This window comes from Neolamprologus brichardi, chromosome 10 (genome assembly GCF_056152115.1).
Source record: "Neolamprologus brichardi isolate AB-2024 chromosome 10, ASM5615211v1, whole genome shotgun sequence".
Taxonomy (NCBI): Eukaryota; Metazoa; Chordata; class Actinopteri; order Cichliformes; family Cichlidae; genus Neolamprologus; species Neolamprologus brichardi.
In genome coordinates, this window is record NC_142113.1 from 32013894 (window position 1) to 32026731 (window position 12838).

Here is a 12838-nt window from a genome sequence, read left to right on the forward strand (position 1 = left end):
CAGGCGGCAGCGTTACGGTTGCCATGGTTACAGGGTGACGCTCTCTCTCTGCGTGTTTCCTGGGTGAGAGAGGCCTTTTGTTGTTGTGCTAAGCTAATAGACAGAATGCTACAGGTATAGCTCTAAAGAATGTAGCATCATGGGCAGTGTAGTCCGTGCTGCAGGGAGAATGGACTGCCATACCCGTTATGTGTCTGTGAGCGAGGGAGGGAGAAAAAGGAAAAGTACGAGCTGTCATCGAGCAGAAACGGGAGCTGGAAGCATGTAAATATAATAATAACCACTGCAGCCAAGAAGAGAGCCTGACGAGCCCAGCTGTAAGTAAGCTATTAAGACTCGACTGTACACCGTGTTCGTGTTTTCCTCTGAAACAATAAGTTCTGTTGGAGCAGCCTTTCAACGCCTCTCTCTGTCTCTGCTAGCAAAGTTGACCCAGACAACAAAGTAAAGCTAGTTTTCGGCTACCAGCCGACACAGAACCCACCGTATTAGCCAGAGGTCCCTTTACTACGGTTCGGAGCCGCGGACCTTCAGTAACAGTAATAAATCACAGCAATAGTACATTCATGTAGTTGTAAACAGCATGATAATATATTAAGTAATCCAAAGTATTCAGAATACGTTACTCTCATTGAGTAACGTAATGGAATACATTACAGAATACATTTTGGGGCATGTATTCTGTAATCTGTAATGGAATACATTTTAAAAGTAACCTTCCCAACACTGCTGGTGATTTATTTTTTTTTAATCACCGGTTTTTACGTTTTCTGAATCGTTTTATTAAAAGTTTTTGTGCAGGAAAAGTGAAACACAAACAGCTGAATGATCAACAATTACTAAAATATAACCTTATGAGTCTCTCAGCCTGTCTGCTGCTTTCTTATCTTCTAGCAATTTTTAAGGTTGTCTTGAGCAATAGTTGTGCAGACTCTCTGAAGCTGTTTTTCTTTGGATTCCTTTTTCACTTGCTTTCAGTCGGGGCCTTGAAGTCTTTGGCCTGCTGGGTTCTGTCGGGGCTGGTTGGGTCTGCAGCTTCAGATTATCAAACAAAATGTAGCACTGGGTAAAGATAAAATCCAGTTTTTAACAGTGTGGACTAATAGCTGTTTGTGCCACCTTTGGCAGTAAGATGAGTCACAGTGAGTCTTTCATATCACTGTAGAGGATTTTAGCCCACTCGTCTTTCCAGAATTGTTTTTATTCAGCCACTCTGGCGAGTTTTTAGAGCATGAACGGGTCTAAACGGGATTTAAGTCCAGACTTTGACTACACCACTAAAAACAATGTTGATGATCATTCAGAGGAGGACTTGCTGGCTTGTTTCGGATTATTGTCCTGCTGCATAACCGAAGTGCTCCTGAGCTTCAGGCATGAACTGATGGACGGACATTATCCTTCAGGATATTCTGGTACGGAGCAGAATTCATGCTTCCATCAAGTCCAGTCGTTCAGGTGATGAAGCAGCAAAGCAGCCCAGACCATCACACTGCCACCACCATGTCTGACTGTTGCCATGATGTTGTTTTTGTGAAACACTTTTAGTTTTACATCAAATGTAACAAAACTCAAACCTGCCAAAACATTCAGATTTTGTCCACAAAATATTTTCCCAAAAGTCTTGGAGATCATCAGGATCTCGCCATCCATTCTCTTCTGCCTTTCCATGTCAGGGTCACCTGTATTGAATAATGACTTTAAAGATTGTCAAAAAATAATATAAAATAGTGCAAATACTGATAACAGTGCAAATGTTTGCAATATAAAAAATAAATGAAAAATGTAAACATCTATGTTTAGTGAACTTTGCAGTGTTGCTCTGTGGTGCAGCTACGACACCGTAGCAAAGTTTACACACTGTGTCTACTTGATCCACGTCTGACTCCGCCAACCCATAATGTTTCCACACCACTCAAGTTTTTTACCTCTTTTCAACCAACAGCAGTCACTCTCCTCTCCAAATAACTTCTGCTTAGCTTTCCGAGCTTCCCTCGGGTCCTCTTAATCAGCGGTCCCCAACCCCCGGGCCTCGGACCGGTACCGGTCCGTGAGTCGTTTGGTACCGGGCCGCGAGAGTTAAGGCTCAGGTGTGAAATGTATAGTTTTCAGGGTTTTAATTGGTTTTCAGCGTTATTTTGTTATTGTTTTTATCGTTTACTCGGTTTTCCTGGGTCTTTTCACGTGTGTTATGAATAAATCTTCTTTTTTTCAGTACCGGTACTAGTTTTATTTTGTTGTATTTATCCGCGACACCTTAAAGGCCGGTCTGTGAAAATATTGTCGGGCATAAACCGGTCCGTGGCGCAAAAAAGGTTGGAGACTGCTGCTCTTAATTGTTGTGACACGTGTTTGAAATGCAGAGAGGTGCGCTCGATTTGCCACACGGAGCAGCGCGAGAGTAAAGCACGAGGGAGGGGCTAATAATCGGCTCAGTCATTTTTAATGATCGTTGAAAGTCCAGATCGTAATCGAGATTAAAATTTGATTAATTGAGCAGCCCTACTTGATCCAACACGGCTGATTTAAATGTCTAAATGATCTCAACATGTCTTGAAGTTCTCCAGAGGCTGGTAATGAACTAATCATTTGATTCAGGTGTTTTAACCCAGGGTGTCTAAAACTTGCAGGACACCGGCCCTCGAGGCCTGGAGTTCAACACCCCTGCTATAGAAGATGGATCTGATGCCTAACACAGAGAGACAGACAACCATTCACACCTATGAGCAATTTAGCATCACCAGTTAACCTAACCTCACTAATTGCATGTCTTTGGACTGTATCCAGGGAGAGTCGCCTGGACCATCGAGACGTTTTTGGAACATGCGAGACGGACTTTGGGTTCTTTTTGGTGCCATAATGTCATTTTTTTCCCCGTCTCTGTCTTACTGTTGAATCATGAACTCTGACCTTAACTGAAGCAAGTGAGGCCTGCGGTTCTTTAGATGTTCTTCTGGATTCTTTTGTGACTCCTCGATGAGTCGCCGATGCACCCTTATAGTAACTTTGGTAGGAAGGCTACAACTGGGAATGTTCACAACTGTTCCTCCATGTGTGGAAAAGTGCCAAAGCTTTAGAAGTGACTCTCTAACCCTTTCCAGTCTGATAGATGTCAATGACTTTGTTTCTTAGCTGTGTTTCTTCAGTTTGTGACATTATGTGTTTTTGAGTAGATAAGTGATTTCAGAGTCAGCAGGTTTGGCAGTAATCGGGTCGGGTGTGGCTACAGAAATGAAATTCAGATTTCCACACGGGACCAAGTATAGGTTTGGATAAATGATTTAAAAACTGCACTTTTAAACAAAGATAAACAGATTGAAGACAAAAATGTGTTTGATGATCTGAAACATCCGAGTGTGACGAATATGCATAAAAACTCTGAAGTCAAGTCAGAATACTTTTTCACAGCAGTGTAATCACGACGAGAATAAATACACAGACTCTAACTTGGAATGATCACTGCATTAGTGTCACAACAACCTGAAAGAGCAGATTTCATTTGCGCTGAACGGGCTGCTTTAAAACAAGACAAATCGTCTGCTTTACCGCCTTCAACCTTTGTGTGTTTTGTCACATTTATTGGTGTCGCTTTGATTTTGCACATCGTCTCGGAAACGACAGAGCCGAATCCCGCGGCCCGTCACGGCGTCGCCGAGCCAAACTCCCACCTGCTCTCTCGCGCTGGTGAGTCACTCTTGATGAGTGCATTAGCGGGACGCATGCAAATGCAAACGGATGTGCTCTGTCACTAGTAAGGCTGCACCTCGCTTCTTCGTCTGCTTGGCGTTTCCCTGTGATCGGCGGTGAGAGGAGCTCAGATTTGTAGTGGCGCAGTGTGCAGCTGAGTGCTATTTAATTACCTGCTTTTGGAAAACTGCTGGGAATGCAACTAATTTAGGTCTTGTTTGAAGGGTAAACAAATGTGCCAGAAGATGTCTCCCATCACACTCCCAGCAGAGGAAGAGGAGGGAGGGTGGGGGAGGCAGGAGCTGCTTGCTATCACAAATATTATAATAGCTGTCTGAGAAGCTCTTGGACAGGATTGAAGGCGTGCAGTAATGGTGACACTGAATGTAATTTTTTTTACTCTGCATAATGCTGCAGTGAATTGATCGAGCTTTGGGTTGTGCTGATATTCTCAGGGCTTTGTTCTCAAACACTTGAGGGTAAAGGCTGTGGAAACAAAAGCAGGAGAATAATGAGGGAAAGAGCTCCGCTTTGATATTCGAGCTCAGTGTTTCAAAGCTGCAGGTGTTGGAGCGAGCTGAAGTGCTGACTTTCATGCTGACAGATACTTTACGCCAAGACTTCAGGTGCTGGGTGACTAATGACGGAGCTCGAGGAAATCCTCATTTTCGAACGTGGAAATTTCATCCTCTCGGACTAAATTAGAAGGCAACGAAACTTCAGAAGAAGTCTTTGTCGCGGTCAAGTTCAAGTCGAGTTCAGTGTTTCATAACTTTGGAAACTTGCAGACGCAAACACGGCGCTTTGTTCCCCTCACAGCCACTGTAATTATGTAAATGCACAAAATAGACTTACAGACTTTTTTAAAAAAAGGCATCCGGCACAATAAAACACAAAGGGTGCTCGGTGCCGGAGAATCTGCTGATCATGGAAGAGGGTGATTTACGTAAGGGGTGCAGTGGGGATGACGAAGGAGTTCATGAAGGAATAATAAACCTAAGGAGAAATGCACAAAGTTAAGGCAACAAACACACACAACAACTGGGCAGTGGGTCAAAGGAAAGCCAGATTAAAACACTTACAATGATAACAGGCACCACCAACACTACAGTTACTAGACGTGGGAATCACCACACATCCCACGATACGATATTATTGCAATTTTTTAAAATATTTTGCGATATTCAGATTCTGTACATAAAGGTAAACTTTATCAATATTCATTTGATCTAATATCAAAGTCTCACACTCAGTCTTTCTCTCATTTCAGTTTGATTGTTGACAAACTGAACTGTTTGTATTACAGTCTAGTCCAACTTAACTGAATCAACCATCTGGTACAATTATAGCTATTCTGAACTATGCAGTTTATGAAAACTATGCAGCCCCTTCAGCAACTGAAGAATTTGAAAGTAAATTAAAACAAAATATAATTTTACATTAAATAAAAAAGTTTTAAACTTAATTAAAATAAAACATGTCTTAAATTAAAATAAGTAAACTGTCATGTTTATTGCTGCCAAAAAAAAGTTAAACACATTTGGACAGTGAAGGAATGTCAGGATTCTTGCTCAGAAAAAGGATCAACATGCTCTGAAGTCAGAGCACAAAAACCTTTTTTGTAACAAAATATCGATTTCTGCTGTCCCTGTATCCATACATTATTAGCAAACAAAATATCACGATGCTACACAGTATCCATTTTCCCCCACCCCTAACAGTTACTACAATCAAAGTTATGATTTGATTCCAGTGTTAAATCAATAAGCTGCGATTCTTGCTGTGAGTAAAAACGTGGAATTTCTTTCTTTCTTTAAGATCATTTGAGGCTCGACTTAAACATTTCTTTTTAAAGTTATAACAAATAAATACATCAGAGAATAAAAATGTGAATCAGGTATTTGTTAGTAAGATCATAAACGAAAACAGGACCCGCTGCAGTGATGGAGAGTCTGTTGATGAAGACAGCTGAGCATGAAAGTAAGCTGTCGATTTACCGACTGATCTGTGCTCTTACCCTCGTCTGTTGCCAGGAGGTCTGCAAAGTGACCAAAAGAATGAGATGGCAGATACTTACAGTGGAAATGACCTCTCCCTCAGAGCAAAGGTGAGGAGCTCAATCATTCGGAAGAGGCTCAGATTTGACCAACTACTCACATTGAGAGGAGGCAGCTGAGGTGGTTAAGGGTTAGGATGACTCTCAGAAGCCTCCTGGGTGAGATGTTTCTGAGGCCCGGCAGCAGACCCAAGTCACACTGGAAGGATTACATCTCTCAGCTGGCTTGGGAACAACTTGGAGAGCGTCTGGATGAACTGGAGGAGGTAGCCAGGGGATGGCTGCTGACATTGCTGTGGATGGATCTGATATCACCCAGTTCTGAAGTTCTAATCTCAGAGTTTTGTGGAAACCTTCCTCTCCAGATGAGAAGATGTTATGTCCATGTAGCTGGGCTGCCTCTGTGTCCACTGTAGAGCACATACATCCAGGAGTGTTTATTCAGATGTGCCCAAATAGAGCAGCTAATAGCAAAAAAGTCACCACAATAATGACTGGGGCAGCAGTCAATACTCATTTTGGTATGTCTGAATCAACACAGCCGAGATATCAGTCAGATGAGCTGTTTCTTTCTGAAAATGACTTCACTGTTTTATTAAATCCCTTCACAGACCACACATGAACATTCCCGTCTCTTCTCCTTTAGATTGGAGGCCAGTAATGTAAATTCCCATAATGACGGAGTCAGGAAGGAAAACAAAACTGGCCAAAATGAGCTCTCAGGTGACCAGAGGGAGAGCTGGATCAAAACTGCTCCGCTGCGGTACGAATGTGTCGATGAAAGCAGCTGATAACAGCTTCTCCACCATCGTCAACCTGACAACTGAGTAAAAGAGCAAAGTTAAATGAGGTGGAGAGGCCAACGGGTGGTAGGAGGCGGTGAAGGGCAATTAAACAAAATCAGCATCAAAGCAACAAATTGACAATTTGCTGTCTGGTTTTTAAAAAGCATCATAGTTACAATTTAAAATGATAGCATGTGTTTCTAATCTGCAGCTATTTTAGTCTCTTACGCCACAATAAATGATAATTCTATTGCAAGAACAAAAAAAAATCAAGTGTTTTATTATTAGAGCTTTTAAAAAGTTTCCCCTAAATAAGTGAGCAACATGTTCACAGCCATCTGAAGCTGTTCACATCAGACATTTGTAACCTGCTGGGCTGCCACAGTGCAGGGAGGCGAGAAGTGGTCGACATCCAAGGACAGGTTGTTCATCATGTGAAGAAAATCCATCAGCTGGGAAAACATCAAGCTTTACGTCCTTGGATGGACAGGCTGAGGCTGTTTAGTGAACACGTAGGTCCAGCTGTCCTTACGTAAGACATTGGAGCTCTACTTAAGAGCTACTTGAGGCTCTACCTGTGCATTTGGGTGACAAACACATTACAGAGCTCTCTGGTGACCCAGTACGGTTGCTGGTCCTATAAAAGTGCATTCTAATGGGCATTATCACCTTTATCTCATCCATAGGTTTGCAGAATCAACCATATGTGCAAAACGGCTTAATTAGGAATCTGCACCTTCGTCTTTGAAGCTCTGCCTCGAGTTTCCACATTTCACAGGCAAACTGACAAGAGAGCATAGAGAGATGTTTTTGTCTCTCCAGCTGGTTTTAACCTTCGCTCTTACGCTTGTCTGTACTATCCGTAAAATTCAGTCACTGTTATGAAGGGAAAACATGGGAATCTGTTAGGATTATGGAACTGCAGCTCATAAGATTATTTCAGCATTAGGAGAAATGTATGGCCCTTTATGTGGTTGATGAGACTAGAAAAGTGCCATATAACTGCAGTCTGTTTACCATGTCTTAAAATAGCCAACTTGTGGCCTAAATCTCAGCACACTTGATCAAAGAGCACAAAAACCTGACCTGATAGTCTGATAGTGAGGAGCCATATAAGCTTTTTCATTCTCCAATTTAGCATTTCCCCAAGTTTTTATCTTCTCCTGCTCTGTTTATTTAACTTTCCCGAGAGAGGAAGTGTGTTTTTACCGCTGAAGATGACGAGGGTAATGATGATGAGGCGTGTTTGTTGAAGGCTGGGTGGTTCCTTAAAGCTGAGATTTTCTTCCTCAGCAAAACATTTTATTTGAATCCTACTGAACTATTATTCACTCATCTCAGGACTTTATGAAAAACACAATATTTCACATAATTCACTGCTCCAAGAGAAGTGTTGAGTTGTTTGAGACCAGTCTAGTCATTTGTGTTATGTTTTAAGTTATTTAACACTTATTCAAGCCAAGAGTGGCTTAACTCGCAAAGTCTAGACTAAATTCTTTCAGCACAAGTCCAAGTTGACTTTTAAGCTATTCAAGGATAGATGATGTCATGCATCTTATCTTCCTACTTCTTGTTTTTGCTGCATCCTTTTCTATTGTCTCTTGTATGTCCCCTCATTGGGTCTCTTTCTGTGATGTTATAGTCTTGTCCTTATAGTATAATGTGGCTTAAGTTGACTACTGTGATTCATCACGTAGATGAAATTGAATTCTCTCTCAGGTTTGTTAGAGTCAAGTAGCAAGTCATGCAAAACAATTCAAACGCATAAGTCCAATTTCAATTTTCAGTCATTTATAACTCCTTAAAGAGTCATTTTCTCAAACTGTTGGTCAAATATCACAATGACACCAGAAATCCTTCATATGAAGCTGTTTCTCCACTTGCACTGCAACTTTGAACTCTTCTACGACTTTCCTGATGGAGGTGCATGTGAGAGCTCACATGTCCAACACAATCTGATCGGACTATAACTGGTCTTTAATCTGCCAGCTCTGTAATGAGAAGTCCATGTCCATGACCTGTCACATTGCATTAGCTCAGCTAGTATTCTAGGACATTTAGTAGTAGCAGCAGTGAAAGGAAGTCTCACTGGGGTTTGACCATCCAGTTGAAAATGGACATCACAAAGGCTTACAGGTTATGGATCTGCAGTTGTTTGGGGTGCCATAGTCATCGATATGACTGATACGGTTTGTGTGACCAAAGTGAGAGCTATGTCTACTTCCATGGCACAAAATTAGGCATGTTTTCAGTAGGTGCTGGACTCCACCAAGGTTCTGCCTCGTTTCCAAGATCTGACGATCTATCCTGTGCACCTAGTTAGTCAGGGGTTCATCCTACAGCAAGATAATGACCCAAACCACAGGTCCAAGCTATGCCAGAACTACCTCAGGAAAAAAGAACAAGAACAAGCTTAGAAACATGGAGCGTCCAGCACAGTCTCCAGACTTAAACCCCATCGAATTGTTATGTGAAAGCAAAGCAACGTACAAGTGCCACATTTATAGGAACTTCTGCAACAGAAGGCGATCTGGGGCAATCGTGGCTCAAGAGTTGGGAGTTCGTCTTGTAATCGGAAGGTTGCCGGTTCAAGCCCCGGCTTGGACAGTCTCGGTCGTTGTGTCCTTGGGCAAGACACTTCACCCGTTGCCTACTGGTGGTGGTCAGAGGGCCCGGTGGCGCCAGTGTCCGGCAGCCTCGCCTCTGTCAGTGCGCCCCAGGGTGGCTGTGGCTACAATGTAGCTGCCATCACCAGTGTGTGAATGGGTGGATAACTGGTTGTGTAAAGCGCTTTGGGGTCCTTAGGGACTAGTAAAGTGCTATATAAATACAGGCCATTCACCATAACAGATGTGTGAAGAACTTTCTTCTATTGTATTTCTATTGGTCTATAAATTAATTCCATGATTTATTTTTTTAACCAGAATTTTCTTATTTGTACTATAGTTTCATTTCAGAGTGCAATGAGACATTAAACTGCACAACTTCCAATAAAAAATGGAAAAATTGGGGCTTTCTAAAACTTTAGACCGGTAGTGTCTAAATGAACAACTGGAAAAAAAAAAAAAACCCAACCTGATTCTCTCAAAGTTGCTCAAAGCTCATGTGAGAAAAGTCTGACAAGTCGATCCTTGCATCATTCCAAACAAATCCACGTCGGCCTCGTCTCTGAAAGCTGTTCCTTAAACAACAGCCTCCCTTCAAAGCTTTAAAGTTGCATAACCGAGACCAAGCTGCCACCACGAAGAGGCCCGATAATGAAATATTCAGAGTGTGTGCGGCAGTGCAGCGTCTCGCAGTGTGCATGGAAGTGTTTGTGTTTATAATGCGAGTGTGTCTGCTTCCTTTTTGCGTGCGTGTTTATACTGCTGATGCCTTTAACCCAGGTTAGATGTCATTTCCTCTCTTCAGGCCGGCCAAATCCTTTAATTTCTGACACAAGCACGCACACACTAAAGATAAATACTTCTCATTCTCGCTCTGCCTCGCGCACACAGACACTCTGTAATCATTCGCTTATCTTTCAGCTACACACACTCAAAATTGCACTGATATTTTTGTGAGGATCTTCGCTGACATATTACATCCCCTTGCCCCATAAACAAATTCTTAACTCTCAAAACACCCTTTGAAGGCTCGTCCCAAAGTTTGGACCGTCCCAAACATCCTGACTTTATGAATTTGGCTCTCACAAAGATAGATGTACCCACACACTTAACTTTCTGAGTGTGGAGCTGTAGGGAGGGAAAGGGCTGTGCTGTTTCACAAATTGCATGCAGACTTTTTGCATCAAGTGTCAGCCCCCCCTGCCTCCTCTCCTACCTCCTCCTCCTCCTCCTTCCTTACTTTGCTGAACTCTTAAGTGAAGCACACCCTCCGCATGAGCCGTGACAGAGTGAACGCTGCCCGCGTGGATTAGAAACTGTCCAGAAACACAGGTTTCTCACTGGGAATATGTGACTGTCGAACGTGTGGAATATGGCTCAGCACACGACGGTAAAATCTCAGCTGCGGAGATCTTTCAGCGAGCATGTCAAAGACTCCACCAACAAGGCTTGGGATGTCTTCTGGAGGGGTGTGAGGGAGAGGCGGCTGTGGGGTGAGTTGGGATTCGATGCGGGTGAAGATTATTTAGCTGGAAAAAAGCAGTTTATGCAAGGTTGCAGAAGTGTTTTGGTGAAAGTGTTTTGTGCAACTCAGCATGGTGAAGGAAACTGATATTAGGGAAGGGAGGTATAGTTAAAATCACTCGTCTGTTTCCAGTTGAGATGCTGTGCAGAAGGTGAATTAAATCAAAATGCAGTGGTTTGCAAATCAACTGAACCCTAGAGTCCAATCGCAAAGTTTTAAATAAGCAATGTCATTGTTTTTCTGCTCATCTTGAATTCAAAGCAAGGAATGTATTTCAAAAAAGTTGGATTAGGAGCAAAAGAGTGAAAGTTTCATGCTTAAAAGCATAAAACACCTGGTGGAACCTGCTGCTTTTCACTGAAGTTCACTGGCAACAAGTCAGGAGAATGAGTGGGTATAAAAGGAGCCTCCCAGGAGGCGATGGCGATGGTTTCAGCTCGCTGTGGAAGAGTGTGTGGGGAACAGTCAGCAGCACTGGCCTTTATCAGTCCAGACCACGAATCACCATGTGAAAACAGAGACATCTGCAGATGTTTCTGGAAATTCTCTGCATCTCTGAAGGAGTTGTGATTCACACACTCTTCATTTGCAGAGGCGATGCTGAAGTGAGTCAGAACCCAGTTTGATGGGAGATGTGATCAGAAAGCCTTACCTGACTGGCATTTGGCCAAACCCACACTCAGTCACCTTCTCATACACCTGTCTGGACTAGTTGGTGTTTTTAGGTCAGTCTGTTCACTCTTTACCCAAAGAAAGCCTGCTAGGAGCTGTCTTTGAAGCTCTTTTGTCAGCTGAGTGGTTTCAGGCCTGCTGATAATAGAAAGTGACTGGATTTGCATCAGACGTTGGGGAGGTTGGTCTCTGCTCGTGCAGCTACCTTTGGAAAAACCCTGAAAAGTATTCTAGTGTTCATCAAACTCGTCTTTGGTGATATGAACTGAGGTGTCGAGACTCATCAAATATTGTCTTTATGGGTGCAAAGTCCTGTTGGTTTCCTTTGCTCATGCATTTCTGTGTCGTGGATTCTTTACCTTGTTTTTTATTTTGGAGGATGACGTTGCGGGGACACAAACCTGGTGAGTGGTCCAGACTGTGAGTGAAGACTGTCCGTGTAGGCAACATCGAGTAAAACTCGGGATATCACATTGGAGGATGAATTCATGGTGCACAACACAACAACAAGAGACTGTTGAGCTGGTTGGTTATCTCAGTCCTCACCTGATGCCCCGGCTTCAGGTTTGGATACTGTGATAACTACAACTGAAGAACTCCTCGGTTGTAGCTGAACAGCCAATCTGTTATCGTAAGCCAGGAAAAATCTCTTTCTAGATGACAAAACAAGGTTCGTTAAAGAAAAGTTAAACTAAAATTGTGCACGAGTTTTGCAAATTGCAATAACAGATAATATGCACACCATAAATTTAAGCAAGAGCTGCAAGAATGTATGGTACAGAAGGCGTTGTAAGTTAGTTAGCTCTGGCTTTTCCTCATCTTCGAGTAACTTTGCTGGTGTCTTCAATCGAGGTATTTCAATTATTTCTGTTTGGTTCATGCAGAGACACTACGTGTGAATTTTGAGCAACTGACACTTTATTTCCAGCATGCTGGTGAATTTGAATCAGATTATGGCAGAAGTGTATTTCTGGGACTAAAGATCTGAAGATCTGAAGCATCGTTGTCCCGCTGGTTATCATTTTCAAACGCATGTGTGCTAAATGCTGGCATCATGAAATCTACACCTTTGCCTTTAAAAGCTATGAATAATAAAATCCACAGACCGTATCATAACATGGTGGTCAGCTGCTGCTTCCTGCTGCCCATCATAGACAGTCCCATGAAGCCACTAGCATGCGAGCTGCAGCTGTGACTGATTGTGGTTTCACGTCTCATCGAAGCTGAGTGTTTTCCCGCGCTGCTAGGCAAACTCGCCGGGTGATACTCGGGGTGCTAAACGGAGCTCTCGGTTTTCGAGGAATCCCAGCGTGGCGTCCGCAGTGAGAACTTGAAAGCTCTCTCTCCACCTGAGAGGTCAGGGGCAGCATTTCAGCGCTCTTAACACAAAGCAGGTTTTAACGGATCCGTGAGCCCGCGGAGAAAATCTCACGTGGTCGAGCCGAAGCTGGGTCGGTCTTATTTTCCCGGAGGCCGTTTGTGTGTGGGCTTGTTAGGTGAGCCTGTGACT

General features: G+C 43.0%; 1 protein-coding gene across 1 annotated transcript in view; it reads left to right on the forward strand.

The window, feature by feature from the left end:
* The first annotated feature begins 10387 nt into the window (after positions 1 to 10387).
* Positions 10388 to 12838, forward strand: part of LOC102786526 (rho GTPase-activating protein 7) — a 118136-nt gene continuing 115685 nt past the window's right edge. The window contains exon 1 of the mRNA XM_087847531.1: positions 10388 to 10624. Coding sequence (XP_087703657.1) covers positions 10504 to 10624 — 121 coding nt within the window. The 5' untranslated portion in view covers positions 10388 to 10503. The remainder of the gene's footprint in view (positions 10625 to 12838) is intronic.